General features: G+C 47.8%; 1 protein-coding gene across 1 annotated transcript; it reads left to right on the top strand.

Annotated features, from left to right (window-relative positions):
• The first annotated feature begins 6610 nt into the window (after positions 1-6610).
• On the top strand, positions 6611-19036 carry LOC8026880 (GTPase HRas). Its single transcript, XM_029991244.4, has 9 exons — positions 6611-6981; positions 7870-7918; positions 9536-9564; positions 9962-10046; positions 10810-10912; positions 12883-12922; positions 14063-14223; positions 15481-15557; positions 17379-19036. Exons 1-8 carry the CDS (start codon positions 6951-6953, stop codon positions 15550-15552), a joined length of 570 nt encoding a protein of 189 aa, XP_029847104.1. The 5' UTR covers positions 6611-6950; the 3' UTR covers positions 15553-15557; positions 17379-19036.
• The last annotated feature ends 1033 nt before the right edge of the window (positions 19037-20069 follow it).

The raw sequence follows: 20069 nt of genomic DNA, 5'->3' as shown, positions 1-20069 counted from the left end.
TTCTTGAAACTGGAACTCAAAGTCACTTCTCATATAGGAAGTATTCACTGGCGGCCATAGCTGTGTGCGCGACTGCTGAGTGCGTGCTGATGGCGAGCTTCCACAGTTCTTTTGAAACGTGCACTCCGCACCCTCAAGATTGCCGGTCTTAGCAGCCTATTAATGTGGGCTCGTTCTGAGCATGCGCTCTAAACAGCACCCACAAATATGGCGCCCAGTGAATACTCCTTATAGGGAGTATTCACTGGCGGCCATAGAGTCACTAAATGAGCTACGCTTAGAGTATCGGCACTCCGTTCCCCGCCATTGTTGTGGGCGCCGCCATTTTGGCTCGTATGGAGCAGACGCAACTGCCGATCGTCATGATTCAAAAGTGCGACTTCCTCGGCATTCGGTTCGGTGTTAGAAAGGTTATGTAACATTGCTTTGCTCTGCCGCGAACTGTTTGAACAATTGTGGAGGGCGGAAAAGCGCTTCCTGTGATTTCAGATAAAGCTTCAGATAACTGGCAACCATGATTTTAAGACACAATATGGCCAAGTGACGTTACTCTGAAGCGTAGCTTATTTAGTGGCACTAGGCGGCCATATCCGTGTGCGCTGCTGCTGAGCGCGTGCTGACGGCGAGCTTCCGCAGTCCTTCTGGAGCGTGCATTTAGCACCATCAAGGTTGCCGGTCTTAGCAGGCTATTAATGTGAGCTCGTTCTGAACATGCGCTCTAAACAGCACCCACAAATATGGCGCCCAGTGAATACTCCTTATAGGGAGTATTCACTGGCGGCCATATCCGTGTGCGCTGCTGCTGAGCGCGTGCTGACGGCGAGCTTCCGCAGTCCTTCTGGAGCGTGCATTTAGCACCATCAAGGTGGCCGGTTTTAGCAGGCTATTAATGTGAGCTCGTTCTGAGCATGCGCTCTAAACAGCACCCACAGATATGGCGCCCAATGAGTACTCCTTATAGGGAGTATTCACTGGCGGCCATATCCGTGTGCGCTGCTGCTGAGCGCGTGCTGACGGCGAGCTTCCGCAGTCCTTCTGGAGCGTGCATTTAGCACCATCAAGGTTGCCGGTCTTAGCAGGCTATTAATGTGAGCTCGTTCTGAGCATGCGCTCTAAACAGCACCCACAAATATGGCGCCCAGTGAGTACTCCTTATAGGGAGTATTCACTGGCGGCCATATCCGTGTGCGCTGCTGCTGAGCGCGTGCTGACGGCGAGCTTCCGCAGTCCTTCTGGAGCGTGCATTTAGCACCATCAAGGTTGCCGGTCTTAGCAGGCTATTAATGTGAGCTCGTTCTGAACATGCGCTCTAAACAGCACCCACAAATATGGCGCCCAGTGAATACTCCTTATAGGGAGTATTCACTGGCGGCCATATCCGTGTGCGCTGCTGCTGAGCGCGTGCTGACGGCGAGCTTCCGCAGTCCTTCTGGAGCGTGCATTTAGCACCATCAAGGTGGCCGGTCTTAGCAGGCTATTAATGTGAGCTCGTTCTGAGCATGCGCTCTAAACAGCACCCACAGATATGGCGCCCAGTGAGTACTCCTTATAGGGAGTATTCACTGGCGGCCATATCCGTGTGCGCTGCTGCTGAGCGCGTGCTGACGGCGAGCTTCCGCAGTCCTTCTGGAGCGTGCATTTAGCACCATCAAGGTTGCCGGTCTTAGCAGGCTATTAATGTGAGCTCGTTCTGAGCATGCGCTCTAAACAGCACCCACAAATATGGCGCCCAGTGAGTACTCCTTATAGGGAGTATTCACTGGCGGCCATATCCGTGTGCGCTGCTGCTGAGCGCGTGCTGACGGCGAGCTTCCGCAGTCCTTCTGGAGCGTGCATTTAGCACCATCAAGGTTGCCGGTCTTAGCAGGCTATTAATGTGAGCTCGTTCTGAGCATGCGCTCTAAACAGCACCCACAGATATGGCGCCCAGTGAGTACTCCTTATAGGGAGTATTCACTGGCGGCCATATCCGTGTGCGCTGCTGCTGAGCGCGTGCTGACGGCGAGCTTCCGCAGTCCTTCTGGAGCGTGCATTTAGCACCACCAAGGTTGCCGGTCTTAGCAGGCTATTAATGTGAGCTCGTTCTGAGCATGCGCTCTAAACAGCACCCACAAATATGGCGTCCAGTGAATAGCTCCTATAGGGTACTGCGAAGTGTAGGCTTTGAAAAAGGACCCCACTTTGGGGAGCTGTGTCTTCTTTCTCAGTCAAATAATGCAACGTGTTTTTGAAATGAATGCCGAAATAGAGTATGACAGAGTACCCAAATTAAAAAAAAAAAAATCGAAGGTGGTGTTTTTTTTTTTTTTTTTTGTTCGCATCGGAATTTTTTTGTTGTTTAAGTTTTTTCCCATGTTTGCCTAAATCTATCCCGACTATCGTATCACACAGATACCTTATTTATTTTTAAATAATAGCCATATATAAGCAGAATACTACCTGCAAATTATACACGAACTCATCTCTGTTACGTCACGCCGCGGTGGTGGCGCGTCGGACGCACTTCCGGTCCGGGGCTGTGGGCGGAAGTGCCCATGTGAGACGTGTATTCCTGCGTTGTTTTGAAAGGAACCAGACAAAAACCTGCCTTCTCGGCAAAATGTTGCGACTGGGCCTGTACCAACGTGTCGAGAAAGATTTGAAGGTCAATTTTCATGCGCTCGGTTCGTCCGAGAACGTGGATATGTGCCGTGAAAAAGTAAAACCAGACGCCGTCGGACCTAGATTGCTTGGGCGGGAAGCATTTTGGGCTGAATTCACGGATACTTCTGGTCATCAAATTTATTTGTTTTGTTCCAAACTGAGCGCCGGAAAATCGTCAAGTTGTACGGACCACCTGCGGACTACGTTCAGTGCGTCTTCAAGTTCAAACGGCCGCCTGATCGTTCTAACTGTCGTCCGCTCTTTCAAACATTTCTGCTTGTCGTCTGCTCTTTTAGAGGACCGGCCCGTAGACCAAACGTGGGCCTGGTACTTGCGATAAGAAGTAAGTGCAGGCCTCAAAAGACTTAAGTTTGAAGGTTGGTAAGCAGGCTGGACGTAAACAGTAGATACAAGAAGATGTTGATCATTGTTACCAGTGGCCATCACCGACTTGTTATGCCTGATTCACATGGTTAGATTTTGCTTGCGATCTTCAGTATCGACGTCGGCATCTCAGCTACGGTTCACGCTTTTGTAGTCCGAGCGACGTCGCTACTGAAAATTGCGAGTGAAATCTCATCATGTGAATCAGGCTTTAGCGTACATTCTGCGGCGTCCACGCGGAATGAATCGCCGCATGCGGCATGTCAGATGATTTACGCGAAGTTTTGCGGTGTAACGAGCCTCGGTAATTTCGCTCACGCCGCTCAAGTAGTCAAGCATCATTAGGGGAACGTAGAATCAACAATTCCAACGCCAAAAAGAGCGCGGGGACTCACACCGACGCCGACAACATCGCATTTCCATGGTTTGTTTATGGGCGACGGCGAGCTTCTTGCCCACACCCCCATCGCGCATGCACGGCGCCGGTTGCGTCCGCTAGGGAGGCTCCGGGCGCTCCGGTTTGTTTGTAAACATGAGTTGGTGTATATAACAATGATTAAATTTTTTCATGAGATACAGGCCTCCAAATTTTGCCATTTGTCGTTCGAGCAGGCATGTTTGGCAATTTTTAGAAAAAGTAAATAAAATTTAAATAAGAAATATTACTTTATATTACAAGCAAACTGTACCCATAGTTTGTTTCAAGAAGTATTAGATTTCTTCTGACTTTATCCTCTTAGTTGTTCACTTTCGAATGTGCCCCCTCCATCAGTGTGCTTTAATGCAACTGGCCACCTCTTCATGCCTTGTGATTTTTCCTGTCCCCAAATTTTTTTTCTGGTCAAAGGGTTTGTTTATGCGAGACACTAGACAATGGCATATAAAAACCTCAGTTGATTTAAAAAATGTCGACCAGCTACCCTTTGGTCGATCTTATCTGAAATCAACCATTGGCAGCCTCGCTGTAAAAAAAGAAAATAATAATATGTGTGTTACGCTGCTATATTAGAACAACGTCCTCCCACAATGCCCTATTTTCACTCCAGCGGAGCGAATGCTGGAAAGAAGGGGAGAGGAGGTGAATAAACAACCAATCACAGCGAGCAGAGAGCTTTATGGGAGGGGCTTGTCTCTCTATCTTAAACCTACAACAGTTTACAGATGAGGCAACATTAACAGCGATAAAGTAGTCCAGGTATTATATGTCGATAACTATATATGGACCTAAATTTGGTTCAGTATTTATATGATCCATTAAAAATGTACAACAAGGGTAAACAAAAATCATAACCTTTAAAAAGAACAACAACTGATTTCTTTGATTTACATCACAATAATTTGGTGTAAAGCACAACTCTAAACAAATTATTTCTAATCACTAGATGTATTTTCCAATATAGCAGACTGATCGATCAGTACGTCCAATTACTGAAAACAATCCTTAAAAAAAAAAAAAGAATTAATGTAAATGTGGAATACAGTTTAATTTAAGAAGTCGCAAAAGGCTTGAAAACCGGTCTGGTCTCTCTCGGCCTTACTCGGTCGCAAAAGTGTGAACAGCGCCTTAAAGCTTCTTGAGACTGGGGAAGGGCATAGTTAAAACAAAAAAAGGACAGAAAAAAAAAAAAAAAAAAAAAAAAAAGACATGCAGTGCGTCCATTTTGGAAGGATTACTGATACAAATCCGACGAACACTGTTGACCCGGTTGACCTCCAGTCTCAGGGTTTGTAGTTGGTTATTCAAAGAACAACATATTCGCCCGTGTTTGTCTTCTTTCTTGTGTACGTCTTTTTTAGCGCTTTTAACCATGGTTCGATTCAGTCAACACCAACTAGCCCAACAACAAGTTCTTTTAACAACATGTTAATTGCTACCCTTTAAACGCCATTGAATTGCCACTGGAGCAACCAGAAATGCATCATTTATCAAGATTGAGGGAAAAAACAACAACAAAAAACTTTTGCTTTTTTTCGGACACGGCACCTCGACCCGCACAAAACAAAAAGCTGAGAGGAAAAGGGGGTCTTTTCTTATTTTATTTATTTATTTATTATGTTTTAGAACATTTCTACGAGACCGGCCCGCCTTTTACTAGGGCCTACCGCGTTGCCTCCCTGCCTCTACAGTTGTCTCTAGGGTTTTTCTCACGGTGCGCTCGCCCCTCTGCTATTCCCCACCGCCCTCCCATCGGCTTTATTTTTGCCATTTTGGTCCCCTCGTTTCATTGGTCATACTTTTCTTTTTTCTTCTTTCTTCTCCCCAGTCCTCGAGTGGAAAGGGAAAGGCAGCATACGCTTTGTCCCGCATCGCCCCTGCGCTGGGTTATTCAATACCGTGAGACATATCCGCGTCAAGTGTTCACGACTTCCAAAGGAAAGTAACAACATTTATAAAGCTCGCGAACAGTAAACACGCTGACGAGTCAGACATACCCCCCCTTTTTTTTTCTTCTCATTTTCTATTTATTTTTGTGCGTGTGTCTGTGCAATAACACATACACACACAAAAAAAGCGTGTATTTGTGTATTGAATCTGTTACCGCAAACACGTCGGCACTTTTCCGTATTTTACATAAAAAAAAGTATCTGGTGAGGGCCAAAATTTTCTTCCTTTTTTACGAGAACCTTTCGATTGTATTGTAAGCGAAAATACAAATAAAAACAGGCGACTGCTTGTTCATAAGATGTTTGGACGGACATGCAACTTCTTATATATCACATTTCCATTTTTTTTTTTTTTTTTTTTTTTGTGAAGCGTTTGAACAATCTAGTGTTGAAAGCCATTGTGTACATAGTAAAGTTGACTGACAGAGGAAAAATAGTTCCCGAACGTCGCAAGTAAATTATTACTTTTACCGCGCAAAAAACGCGCCTCGAACGCAATGCTGTCGGTGGCGCCACCTATCCAACAGAATGTACAATAAAAGTGCAATGAGGCGCCGTCCTTGATGTTTGATATACGTTAACTTCGAGAGATGGCGCAAACATCGGAGAACCTCGAAACAAGATTTCTCGGTCGACTCAGCATCCCAGCTTGCAGGCTTGGAATTTTATCGTTTTATGGAACCAACTTCCATGCGTAACGACCCATGCAGCAGTCTTCATCGGTCATCTAAAGTACGCTAACGCCTCCAAAGACGCTATAAGGACACCGTGATTCCGGCGTTCTGCCAGCGCCAGTGGGCACAAGCGCAATAGAACTAATAAAACGAACGAAATGAAATGCATAGTCTACTCCCACTTATGCATTTTTATCTCTAGATTGCGACATTGGCAGACTGGCTGGTGCCTCGATTCCGGCGATCGCCCTCGCATAAAATGCACCCACTCGATCGCCCAGCCTCGCGCCAGTAAAACCTACCGTTGTTCGCAAATTTCAATCCGCAACTATAATTTTTAATCCGCTACGCTAATAATCTTCCAATAAAAACCAAAGGACTGTGCATTCAAAAAAAAAAAAAATAATACGGAGTTTTATATACATCGTACGTAGCATCATTAACGTTTTAGTTAATTTTTCTTTACGTTTACACTTGGTTCCCTTCGTGAATTATTAACGAGACAGCGGTGACATTTAATATGAAACTGCAGGACGGCGCGCCATCCAGCGGCGTGCGTCAGCATCGCTCGCATGGTGGTGGGTAGTTTTCTCCCCTGCTGATCAGGGTGGTGGTAGGTTTTTGTGTATTGTGCGCTCCTTGGTTCTCGGGCAGTTTTCGTGCAAAGTGAATGCGACCGTCGCAGGATCGTCTTTTTATGCGCTGGTGAACGGCGGAGAGGCAAGTCTGCTTGCACAAGCTCGTGTGGAGGCGCGCAGGCGCCGGAAGGTTTGCTGTTGGGTGTGAAAAAGACCGAGGCGCCGCGACGACTCCTCGACCGAGAGGAGTGGTGGTAAAGACCTTCGTTGGGGTGCTGCTGCAACAATGACGGAATACAAACTAGTGGTTGTCGGCGGTGAGTGCAAACTTTTCCCCCGTCCATCTTTCGCGAAAGATCTCTGCGAATCGCCAAGCACTACAAGCGGAGCGGTCGAAAAAAAAGGAAAAGTTCTTGTATCTTGTGGGAGAGCGTCGAAGGCCTCGCTTTCCAACTAGCAAACAAAAAGAAAAGATGGCGGCCGCCACCCAAACAAAAATGCTACACTACAAGCGCTACCTCCCAACTTTCTTGTTTCATTTCTCTTTTTGTTTGTTTGTTTACGTCGTTAGGGTTAGGAGTAGGCTTAACCAGCGCCGGATTGCTTTTGGAGTGTTTCGGCGACAGTGCATGAGTCATGCGTGCATTCATAGTAGGTTTTTTTACCTTGTCCTCGCGCGCCCTAATCGTCTGTAACCCCGTACAACGCGGCGGATACATAGTTTTGACTTGAACGTCGCATGCCCTTTGTCTTTTTTTTTTTTTTTTTGTCTCCCAAAATTTGTTGCCTTTTTCCCTCTCCCATCCAAATCAGAGACCTTAGAGATCGTAGCGCCCCCTACAGGTGTTAGCGGGTTTAATGTTTCGGAGACAAGACATTTCCGTTCAGTTTTCATTGTTTCAAATTGATTCGTCTACAGCACGCGGACGCTAGTTCATTGAACCCTCAGCAGTTTAAAGACTCGGGGCCAACTCTCGCCAAGGTTTTTGCTGTGTAAACATCAGCGGATTAAAAAGCGACGCGTTTTGGAGTGGCAGGTGTTCCTCGCATAACCTCGTAGCAGCCGACATTTTTTTTTTTTTTTATGTGAAATTTTTAAGTTAATTTTTACCGTTCGTTTGATGATTTTTTTTTTTTTGTTTTCAACTGGCGGGATTTTTTTTTTTTTTTTTTAAATTGCAATAAGTGTTTTTTCTTTGTTACAGCTGGAGGCGTCGGCAAGAGTGCCTTGACAATACAACTCATACAAAATCAGTGAGTGTTCCCTTGTCGCGTTTGCTGCGTCAGATGCTCCCTGGTTTGTAGCATACATATATTTGGTCTCTAGTAAAAAGGTTGGGCAATTGCTGCAACTAGTGGTGGTATAACTTTTGGCTTTATTTTAAATGTCTGGTTTGTGTGACCGGTTTACAATTAATTTTTTGTTTGCTAGCGCTATAGGCTCCTTGCACTGAGGTCACATCGCATACTTTTGAACACCATGTAAAAGGAGGAGAGGGCAGCTGCTTTTGTAAGCATTTTGAGTGACAGGTTAATCTTTATAATCTGGGAGGAGAACAGCATGTCTGTGCTTATCCGGGAGGAACAAAGGAGGATCCGGATAAGAGTGGAGGTCCTTCTTCCCCTTTTCTCTAGAGGGCATCGGTAATAATAATAATAATAATAATAATAATCATCATGTTTATTTGCTCAGGAGAGCCGCGGCACCGCAGAAAGGCAACAGCCCGTACCAAGGAGGCCCGCGGTGCCGCGTCTAGTGAAGAGGATTATGTGATGATGTAATATACAAGATGAAAGTTCTGATGATTAGGATATGTGTGTTAGGCCTAACAGCATTCTTCGCGGTTGTGGTCTTTGCGGTGCTGCCGTTGGCTGCTTACTTCTAGCAGGCCGGTCTCAAGCACCTGGAGTGGGCTCCTCGCGTGTCCGACTTGCATAGTAGCCAGCCGAATTACCGGCGACGCAGGGAATTCATCACCCCCGCGGGCGGGCTCCAGGAATTGGCGCCAGTGTTGGCCGAGCGGCGGTCTTTACGAAAGCGGGCCTTGGAGTCTTTCAGCTTGCGGTCCAGCTTGCAACTGAGTAGCCTGAGCACCATGTCGATTGAAGACATGGTCTGTGCCACTGGTCCGGCTGGCTTTCGGACGGTCGAAAAGACACGTCTTACGCCCAGTTGGCTTCTTCTTCCTTCAGATGAACGCAACGTCCCTCCAGGCTGTTGTCATGTTGTCATGTGCAAGCCGCGTTGTATACATGGATTGTATTGACGTCAGGTCAGCCGCCATTGCTCCCTCCGTACCATGTTCCAGTGCTCGTACCTTCTGCGGCGTACCTTTGGCACTATTGATTTCATTAGTCTCTGGAAGGCTTGCAAAGAACAACAAATTCGATTTTGCGAAATGTATGCTACAGAAGGCACGGGAGCGTGGTATGGAGTAGTGGTGGCTGGTACGGTGCCATAGGAGTCACATGCAAGGCATGTACTAGTTTTTTTTTACTAGTCACAAAGATGGAGGGTAGGCATTTATCCCTAATGTAGTTTTCGCACTTGGTGTGCTGCTCAGGCATAGTTTTAAACAAAATTTGGGTATTTGGGTGCACATTCTCAGTGTGACGAAAGGAAATGACATATATTAGGGAATAGTTTCTTAAAAACTTGGGATAACAAGACGATCCTTGACTGGAAGGTCCACAGCATATAAAATAAAAGATGAATAAAAAAAGATGGCAGAAGGTTGAAAAGACGGAATTGGAAAGGATCGCACGTCAGCTGCACATTGTCTTTAATTGAACATGTACCGTGCAGTAGTTCTAGAAATAACTTCTCATGCAGCCCTGCATACAGTAACCACTTTGTCCTTTCGATTTCAGCTTTGTGGACGAATATGACCCAACAATAGGCAAGTCTTCAACCTTTATTTTTTGTCTCGGTGCACACACCTGAACTATTCTCACACAGTTTGTAACTAAAATGCCAGATCGCTAGCACTGCTCCAGATCAGTCGCACATAGCCAGTTTTATGCGACTCGAATTGGTGCACGCAGGGTGAACTCTGGGTTTTGGAAGGGGTCTTTCGAGCTCGAGTTGTTAACTCCTCTAGCGGGACGGGACCATAGACGCACCGTTTCACGACGTAGACGGGACTGTAGACATACCATTTGACGACGCGGTCCAGGCATATTAGCGAGTAGTATCTCGATTGAGAGACGCGCCATCGTTGGACCCAGTTTGGCGCGCGTGGGTCGCCACTCGTCGTCCGTCCCGTGAGTGCCGAATGGCGTCTCGATTTTGCGCAGAGGACTCCTACCGGAAGCAAGTTGTCATAGATGGCGAGACGTGCTTGCTGGACATCCTCGACACGGCGGGTCAAGAGGAGTACAGGTGAGCTTGCGGATGTTGCACCTCCGCGTGCCGGAGTTGCGAGTCGATGCAGCACCGAAACGGGCAGCCGTTCGCTTTGAAGGGAGGGCGGAACGACCTCGAAGTATTGACGCGGAATGTGTTGTGGGGCTGGGTTCCTAGAGAGAAGGGACGCACCATGCTTGACCGACACACTGGTCAAGGTCGTTGGGCAGTGTCGAGTAACATAATGTTATCTTACATTACGAGGTCCCATGGCTCTGACGTTACGGCACTTTGTGTGAATGGAGCAACAACACATTCGATGCGCTGTAACGGGTACTCTTTTGGAGAGCACTGTTTACCGAAGCGTGTCCAGAGAAAGCAACAACGTGGATGGCGCCGCGGTGCTTGTACCATCGAGTTATTTTATCGGCCGTCGCTTGCGTTTTGCCGTGGCGCTGTTGGAGCTTACCATAGTTGCCGACAAGTTGAGAATGGCAGGGCGTCTCTTTTCGATGCCTTGCTTCCAGCATGTGCTCGTAAGCTTCCAGCGTGCTTCGGCCGCAGATGTAGGCTTACCATCCTGCAAGCCTACATCTGCCCTAAAAATTGGGAGATGCATGAGCTTTTTCGCTTGCTTTTTCATCAAAGTCTTTGGGAATAGTCGTCTTATGAGGGGGACCGTTGCAATGTTTGACTTTAGGAATGTCGCTAAAATGTGAGTTTGATTAACCTTGTCTCTTTTAAAGCTCACCCAGTTCAATCTCACAACCGCGCCATGTTCTCGTCCATTTTTCCTCAGTGCCATGCGTGATCAGTACATGCGGACGGGGGAAGGTTTCCTGCTAGTGTTTGCGGTGAACAACAACAAATCCTTCGAGGACATCAGCATGTACAGGGAGCAGGTAAGCAATGACTGCATTCCACTCCGTTTCGTCATTTGTGTTGCTCAGGGCCGAAGCTACGGGACAGTGGACTTTTTCCAAAAGCGCATCCGGTAACATGGGTAGTTGTCGTGTTTTAGTCACTGCTTCCAAAGTGTGGCGTGTAAATGAACCTGAGCCGTTGTGACGATTGAAACACTATCCAACCTGAGCTACAACGCAGTACTCGTTTCCGATAGGAGCCGAATGTGCACGACTGAGATGTGGTGTGCTCAATTGCTTGGACTAGTGGGTGCTAAATAACGTGCACATTTGTGTCTGGCCTATTGCATACGCGAACAATGCACAAAAGAGGTTTTCCACTCTGTTTCTTTTTGGTACTTTAACTAGATGTGCGCCTCGTGGATTGCAAAGAAACATTCTCAGATAAAACGTTCTTCGCCGTGCTATGTTGACATGGCAGGAAGCCAGGAGCCACGACTCAGTCTTGTAAACGGGAAGCGTGCAGGGGAAAGGCGACTAGACGTCTACGCGACATTTGCTATTCCAGTTGAACTGCGATTTACAGTCTGGACAAAACTGAACAGACACTTGGGTCTTACAATCCAGCTTTCAATTCTAGTTTGAGCCCATTGTTGTCTACACGGACCAAATGTTACACTCCGTTCCACGATAACTTGGCGAACTGTGGAGACTAGGGCCTCGCGACCCAACAAATCTAACAGCGAGGCACGTAAGCTGACGTCATGGGAGCATTTGTGTCACCACGCCAAATGCGAGGCCCGGAGGAACCAGTTCTCGTCTGCTAGCCAAAAGTCGTCTGCTCCGAAACCAACCAACTTTAGATTAAACGTGCACCGCAGCAACATATGCGTCCGCTAGAATAGCGAGCACTTCGGGAACAGTACGTGAGACAACCATACGCTTAGTTTAGCTGCGGGGCTGTGACGGGTGCTAATGCCAGGGCACAGCGCAATCTTTTAAGCGGAAACGGCCGATTACACGGCTGCGATCGCGGGTGATTATCAACGGCCATGGTGGTACAAGGCGAGAAAAATCGAGCGGGTACGGATGTGGCGTCGCTTTTTTGCTTCAGATATAATTGAAACTTGTAGATTTGTGATTATTTATTCTTTATGCTTCATATCTTCTCGTTATAGATGGAATCATGCGAGTTCAATTTCCATTTAAAGAAAAAGAAGCCTAGAACTACTTTTTGTCGCGGAGGGCTCTGTTGCTATGGCGGTAATGAGGCCCCGGTGGCCTCAATAAGGGTGCCTTCCTCCGGCTTCCTTATTGGGTTGGCGGGGTCCACAGCCTCCACAGTTTGTGAAGTTATTGTGAAACAGAATATAGGCTGGCACACCTCGGCCTTTTTGAGAGAGATTAAGCTGGGATGTGCCTTCATTCAATGTTTAAAATTGTAGTTTTCTTTTTTTCATGTGATACATTTTTTGGTTAGGTGTTCGGCATTTCATGAAGCCCAGATAAAAGCGTGGCTGCAAGGCTCGACACTGATTGGTTGACAAGTGGAGGAGGAGAGGCGCTTGACGCTGATTAGTTAACGGTGTTATGTGACTGGAGGAGTAGGCTAGGAGGTATGTGGTAGAAGAGGAGGAGCTCGAGAGTATGGAAGGCTCTGGAAGGTCGCCAGGTTTACCAGCTCGGTTAGCGGTAGTATCGCTTTACACTAGGAACAACTATCAAGCATACACATGGTACGCGCTAAGCTATCTAATGAAGAGCGCTGTGAACGTGGGCTTCTGGAAATTCAGTGTATCGCTAAATGTTCGTAATGCTAGAACGCTTCATGTATGGAACACAATTGCCTAGCAATTTTTCATAAATTGTTTGAACGACGAAGATTGAGGAACTTACTTTTGTCACATTTGTTCTTTTAAGTTGCATGTTCTTAGGCACGGTGTAACTGACGTGTGCAAGGGATCGCAATGTGTGTTGCATAACCGAGTTCCTGGTTATTATCTTTGCAGATAAAGAGGGTTAAAGATGCTGACGACGTTCCCATGGTTTGTGAGTGTCCTGTTTCTTATCAACGTTTTCTCCTGGGTCACCTTTCATTCTGTTGTCTCAGATGTCTTTATTGTCAAGGTCACTATATCGAACAAGTTCCTGGTTGAATTAGAACAACCAATCTTGCGTCGAAGTTCTTATATCTTAATAGCTTTTAAAAATGCACAATTTTTTTTTTAACAATTTTGTTGGGCAGGCAGTTCGAGGTTATATGGAGGCTTTTGTTTTTGTATGATCGTGTGGAGGGTATTGAGTTTGCCACACGACACCCCAAACTCCAAACTAAAAAAAAAAGATGGCGCGGCTATTATTTCTTTTCCTGTTTCTCTGTTTCTACAACTTGCGGTCCCCCCACTGTTCAATATTCAGCGAGTTGTATTTTTTGCTAAGGGCAAGACTGTCGGTTTGGATAAAGAAACTGGGGAAGTCGAGGTGAAAAAACAATGCGACTCTAATGAATTCACTTCCCGCAAGAAACTGGCTCATGTTAACAGAAGTTTATATCCCATTTCTCACTTTATGGACACGAAGTGTTTGTATCCTGGGCTCTAGTCGGCCAAAATGGAAAAACATAGTCTCTTAACCCTACGTCCCTTGACGTATCACGACGCAACGTCGGACGACACCGTGACTCACGGTGTCGCATCATGGCGTCGTGCGATGTTGCTCGTCATGTGACATCACGGTGTCCCCCCTAAATTTAGCAACCTGCCAAACTTGGCGGGCACGTGACACTTTCTCGTGGTGTCACGTCACGCCTTTGTAGGACGTCCAAAGCTCCAAACACGCTCCGCGTTAAAGACACGCGCGAAGCATACGTGCCGCGAGACACCTAGCACCCGCGCTTCCTGCAACGGGCACCCACCCCTCGATTCCGTAACGTTCGGGAAAACGCTCAAAGGACACATCTTTACGCGTCGTCGACCTAAGGAGTGCCCATCCCCCGGTTTCACACTATCGTCTTCATTATTTTGAGTGGGCGCTTTCTTGGGATTATATGGTGCATACGAAGCAGACGCACTGGAGGCGTGCCCGCAGGTAACTCCGTCGTCCCCCCTTTCGGCGGACGCCGCGTTTCTTGCTCACCGTACGAGCAGCATTGCCGCGGCTCAACGCTTGTCTCGTGGCTTTTGCGTGCAGTGGTGGGCAACAAGTGCGACCTGCCGACGCGTGCCGTGGACATGAAGCAGGCCAGCGAGGTGGCCCGCAACTACGGCATCCCCTTCATCGAGACGAGTGCCAAGACGCGCATGGGCGTGGACGACGCCTTCTACACCCTCGTGCGCGAGATACGCAAGGACGTGAGTTCCCTCGTACTCCGTCCCTCCTCTTCCTGCGACTCTCGAGAACACCGTCTGCGCGCTTGGTTTCGTTTTGCTCCGCCCCCCGAGCAGATTGTGGGCTTCACTGCGAGCTGTCTGGGCCGATCCGAGCCGAGCCGTAGATAGAAAGGCTGGACGGTTTTTGGGGTCGCTCTTACGGACGTCTCGCATTCTGGAGGGAGGGGCCCTTAGAAGGCATCTCTGCCCACCTAATATTTTTTTTTTTTTTTTTGCTGGAAACTTGATTTATGAGGCAAACCACAGTAGAAAGACAGTAGTGCAACCTAAAATCAAAATGTGTTTTTTTTTTTTTTTTTTTGAAGCATTCGTTGAAAATTGTTTGCCAGGAAAGGGGGGGGGGGGGGGGGGGGCATTTTTCATTCTCTTTTCGGCTATGTGGGACGTCAACGCATAATCGAATTTACATTGACATACCAGAATTAGGATTGAAAGAAAAGACACGTCAAACCAATTCCTAAATGTGAAGAAGCCCCGCATTTAGCAGTTCGGGCGACGTTTCTTTTTAATATATTTTGATGTTAACCCCACCAGGCGACCAAACTCTTTTGAATAGGTTTACATTTAAGAACTGTAGGAACGTTCGAGAAATGATGAGTCGTCTGAGACATGTCTTCATTAATAAAAGTGTTGTATACGTGAAATGGATACAGAAGTATCACAAACTCTTTGGTTTCCAGAAACTGAGTGCATGCTTTTGGGGAACGAAGCAATCTGAGCGACTTCCGAGTGTGGTGTCGCGTCTCTGCACTCTTCCCCTGGTTTTTCCTTGCCCGCGTTTTTTCCCTGAAGATGCGCAAGTCTCAAATAATGAATTAAGCTGTGTATTGGCATGCACTTTAATGCTTTACACAAAAGAAAATAACTTTTACGGGTTGTCGGAGTCACTAACGTAAAACACCCCAGGAGGGCAGTACAATAAATAAGCTTAAGAAGATTGTAATGTTTCTTTTAGGGGGAGCCAAATGGATGATTTAAACTTGAGGCTCGGACCCAACGTGTAGTTAACGACCTTTCTTTGCCCGCCCCAAAGGCATTCGGCATTCTACAGGCAAAATGGGGACGGCTGTTGTCGACTTGGGGACGGCTCTCCTTGCGAGGGCGTTCAGCGCTGCCTTGCGGGATTTTCCGGAACGGTCCGTCGGAGCAGTGGCTCTCCCAAACCCTTTTACTGCGTATTGGGTTACTCATTGTGTCCCGCTTTTGTCGCCCCTGCAGCGGGAGTGGAAGGGCAAGGACAAGAAGAGGCACCGCAAGGAAGGGCGCAAGAAACGCTGCTTCATCTTATAGAATGGGTGAGGGCCCCGCTCTGTTGCCTTCCTCGTTGCTCGGGCGTCGTGCTGGGAAAGAGCTCCCAACCGGCTCGTCTACTGCGTCCAAAAAAGTGGTCCGTCGATTTCCGCCCGGCAAAGTTGCGAAAGTGCCGCGTTTTAGCCGGCTGTGGACTTGGCGATTTTACGGCAGCAGAGGTGGACGTGTCGGGTGCTCCTTATGCTTCAGGTCGCTTGACTGCCTGCAGAAGCATCGGCAGCTGGGAGTTGTAACAATGCGACGACGACGGGGAAGCTCGCGTTCGCTTGCACTTTTTTTCGGTACTTCCATATTCTGTTGCAACTCAAGAAGGTAGGGCGAGGGTAAGACGGGCCGGCGAGGAGGAAGCAGACGGAACGCTAAAGAGAGACGGAGGTTTCCCCCTCTCTTCTTCAGCGTTCCGTCTGCTTTCTCCTCCCCGGCCCGTCTTGCTCTAACTTCTTGAGTTGCAACGGACTATAACGCCAACCGCCGGAATTGCGACGTCATTTGTCGCCATTTCGGAACCACTTTCGATGCCTGGATGGAAGAGGATGCTAAACACACCAGTTGGGGACGCGTTCCAGCCACCCTAGTTTGGGCGAATGTAGCTGCTCCGCAACAATCTTGCAGGCAGAGGGGGGACTGGCTGGCATTGCTTTCTGCTGGTGAAAGCCTGGGTGGCAAAAGGATGTCATCAAATGAAGTTGCAATGAAAAACAAATTTATAGCTATATTTCCGGCGCGAAATGAGTTTGTAGTTGGCACCTGCAGGAACTTTCGGAAAAGAGGCTACTATACCCGTTTTCACCTCAAGAACCATACTAAAAAAAGTTCGGCTCCTCGCGGAGCATTACTAATTTCCCTCGTTACGCTGAGAATTGACATATGTAGGTGTATTTTAGATTAGATATATGTTCTCTTATCAAGACGTACACGTTTCAAACGCCAAAAGCATCGCTTCTTCTCCGACGACCAAATTTTGTGAGAACTACTTCGCCCGGCGTAGGAACATGGAGCAAAACTTCCTTTTTCTTGAGGTGAAAATGGGTATAGGAGTCGCGTGATTGGCCACTTGTCACGTGGTAGACCTGTGCTCTGCTGCATCACCGCCGCCACTACAAGTTTACACCGGGTCTGTTCAGTGCCGCCGCTGACTTTTCCAGAATCCCCACACTGCAGCTGGCTGAACGCGTTTTTTTTTCTTCTTCTTTATAGGCAGAAAGGAATTTAAAATATTGTTTATTAATAAACAACCTTCAAAAAAAGTTCTATCCAAAAAAAGAAAGAAAAAAAACTGGTCATCATTATTATTTGGCAACTTTTCTCCTTGCCGCTGCCAGAAGGGAACACTTCCGCACCGCCGCCATCAATTTCTGATCTCCGCTCCGGTCTATTGCATGGTGCTTCCGCTCTTTCAAAAGCTTCCTTTGGGCTCTAAAAGTTACTTATTAATCTCCAATTCTTAAAACTAAGATTAACTTTGAGAGCCCATCTTAAAGAGCGCAAGTACCGCATGACTATTGCGGCCTGTCAGGTGACTCTGGTAGCCACTTTTCTTCGGGCATCAGTTACAAATTCGTTTCGTGCTGTAAATGTAACTTTAAATTGTTTAATTTTTTTTTTCATTTTAAATTTATTTTATGCCACCCCCTTTTTTTTATCAAGGCTGTTTAAAAAGAAATTGTTTTTTCCTTTGCATATGTCCTTTTAACACGATTGCTAGGGGTTCTGTCGTCCGATACTTCTTTTGAGGGCAAAAACCTTCCAAAAAAGAGGAAATAGACCCCTAATGGGTGTCGCCATACTCTTTCGTTTCTTTTCAGGAGGGCTCGTAGCTAGATGGGACATCGTCAAATTTCCACGTCGTCGTCGTCGCCGCGCCATACACGAAGGACTTCAACGCCGCCGCCGAGATTGGAGCGTGTGCCGGTTGTGTCGTCGTTTGTATCCCGGGTCCGTTCCGACTCGAGACCTGCTCCGGCCAGTCGGAGAAGTGGGGCAATCATCGGCGGCACTCGCCGCTCTCTCCTTTGCTATTCTGTCTGCCCCACACTTTGTTACTTTCCTCGCTCTACCCATTTCCGGCGGAGGAGCTCGCGCGCACAGCGTCGCCCGTCCATCGCCGGATTCCTGCCTCCGCCGCGTCCGGTGTTTCCCATCGAGGCACTGGTTGTTTGTGCGTGCCCCTCGACTCTTTTTCGCCCTTTTCGTCTTCTCCAGTCGCTTTGGGGAGGACGCCCCTCGTATATTTAGCTGCGACACGCCGCGTCTGCTCCCAATCCCCTCCCGAAACGTGCCGTCGAGTTTTTGGACGTCTTTTTTATGCGCCGCGCGCACGCAGACATATATTAGGACCGCGTTTTGCCGCGGAGCTGCGAGGAAAAAAGGGGCGGCATTTTGTGAGGAAGGGTGGCGCCCTGCGGTTGTGCTTAGCGTGGGGGAGTCGCAACAACGAACTGCGGGCAGAACGAAGTCTCGCCGCGGTTCCGAGCTTTTGGCGTCGGTCTGTTTGCCCCCCCCGGCGACGAGGCGCAGGCGTTTCGTTCCCCTTTTAGCGTCTCTGCCACGGCCGGTGCCTTTACGCCCGCTCCCCTTTTTTAGCCGCCGCCACTTCCCCGAGCGTAGGCTTCGGCTCGATTTAACGACTTTTTAACGAGCTCTCTTTACGGGGCCGCCGCGGTTTTTAAGCTTTGGATCGAGTAGTTTTCAGTTTACGTTTTGGAAACTGGGTCCTTGATGTTTTTTTTCGTTTCGTACGTCTTTCTTTGGTTCCGGAGGTCCGCGCTTTAACCCTAGTTTACCCTGTTTTGCCTGCAACAGGCTGCCCAATGTTACACAGTTTCACCTTGTCTACCTCCTCATTTTTCTCGCCCCTCCCCACGAGACGACTTAGGAAGGACGACAACGCTTCGTACCGTGCCATTTCCGACCGCCACAATGTCGCATAGGGGTCGACGGTTTGAGCGGGTCGGTTTTACCGGACGGCGGGGCCGCCACCCGCCAAGCCCCGCGCCTTGCGAGCGAGACTTGCATTTGTTGTTGCGAGCACAGGCCGGCCTCCAGCCCCGCGTTTTTAATACCGGGGCCGGTCTTTGGATTATGCAATTTGCATCGTTGCGTTTCTGGGTGTCCCCGCGTTTCGGAACATCTTTCCGTGGCTGCGCCGCGACGTTTGAAGGAGCGTTGCGCTGTGCCTGTTTGAGAAGCGCGGTGCGTTGTCTTCTCTTTTTTTTTTGTGACCCTCTTCATCTCTCTTCTTGGTGTTTTGGTCTTTTTTGGTGTGTGCGTGAATCCCATAAGATAAACCTTTCCCTCTTTTTTTTTTTTTTTGGTAACGTTGATTGCGAGGCGATTTCACAAGATAGTTGTCCCTAACATTTTTTTTGTGAGTGTTTCGTGTTTTACCTAATCTAAGAAATCACAGTTCAAGTTTCAGATCTATACATGATTTTGCTAATAAAGGGCGGGAAAAAGTTTCTAACTCTGCGGACGTGAGCGTTTTCTTCCTTCTTGCGGGTGGATTGCCGCCGTTTCAAGTTCGCAGCTTCCTGTGTACGTTTGTGACTGTCCGACGCTAGACTCAAAAGCGTTGTTCAAGGTGCGACCAACCGACCACCTCGTCTGCCATAGTTGCACCACTACGACTGCGGTGCAGCTGGCATGGAGCACTGGTTCGACACAGTTGTCTCGAACAGTCGTAGTTGTCATGTTGTTCAGCTCGCTGACCAATGCCGAGAATTACTGTATTCCCTCGCAAGATAAGTTGAGGCACACGACACCTTTTTTTTTCTACAGAAACTATGTGCAAAGGCTCCGAATGCAGCATCGCTTACTAGTGCGGCCGTTTGGGGTCGTTTAGAGCAGCAAGGGCAATGTGTTCAGGTCCTACTTCGTGAAAACATTTGTGCGTCTTTTGTGGGAGCCACATGTGCAATCCAAGTGTGTTTTTTTTTTTTTGTTTCAGAAGGTGTACGTTTGGAGTGTCTGAATGGCTTCTTCTCATGCAAAGCCAGGCTTTGGGAAGTAATTATTGATGCTTGGAAATGCACTGTACTTGCTTGTTCCATTAGACCCTTATGCCGCATACTCGTACTAAGAATGTCGGGATGGGAGCGTGCCTGTCCACCTAGCTCTATCGCGGTTAGGGAGCGTTTCTACAGTACCCTAGGCAAACGTTGGTGTAATATGCTTGCACCGACTTTCGAGTTTAACAAGGTGCTTTGTTGGTGCTGCAAAGCTTGTCACTGAAACGCCCTAACATTTTTCAGATGATGGTACGAGAAAGTGTGGGCCTTGGCCATTAGGGTATATGATATCTATATAGATATATATGCACATGCACTCACTTACACAAACATGCCTACACACACCTCACTCTCACACTCGCTTACACACTCACTCTCACTCACTCACTCACACGCTCACTCACTCGCACACACTTGACAGTAAACGACTTCATTTTTGCGAGGTTCCATGAACAATTCTGGTAAAGGCTAAACACATTGGAATCAATA

The sequence above is a fragment of the Ixodes scapularis genome, unplaced genomic scaffold (genome assembly GCF_016920785.2).
Source record: "Ixodes scapularis isolate PalLabHiFi unplaced genomic scaffold, ASM1692078v2 PGA_scaffold12__126_contigs__length_90152505, whole genome shotgun sequence".
NCBI lineage: Eukaryota > Metazoa > Arthropoda > Arachnida > Ixodida > Ixodidae > Ixodes > Ixodes scapularis.
This window is presented reverse-complemented; position numbering and strand designations above follow the sequence as displayed.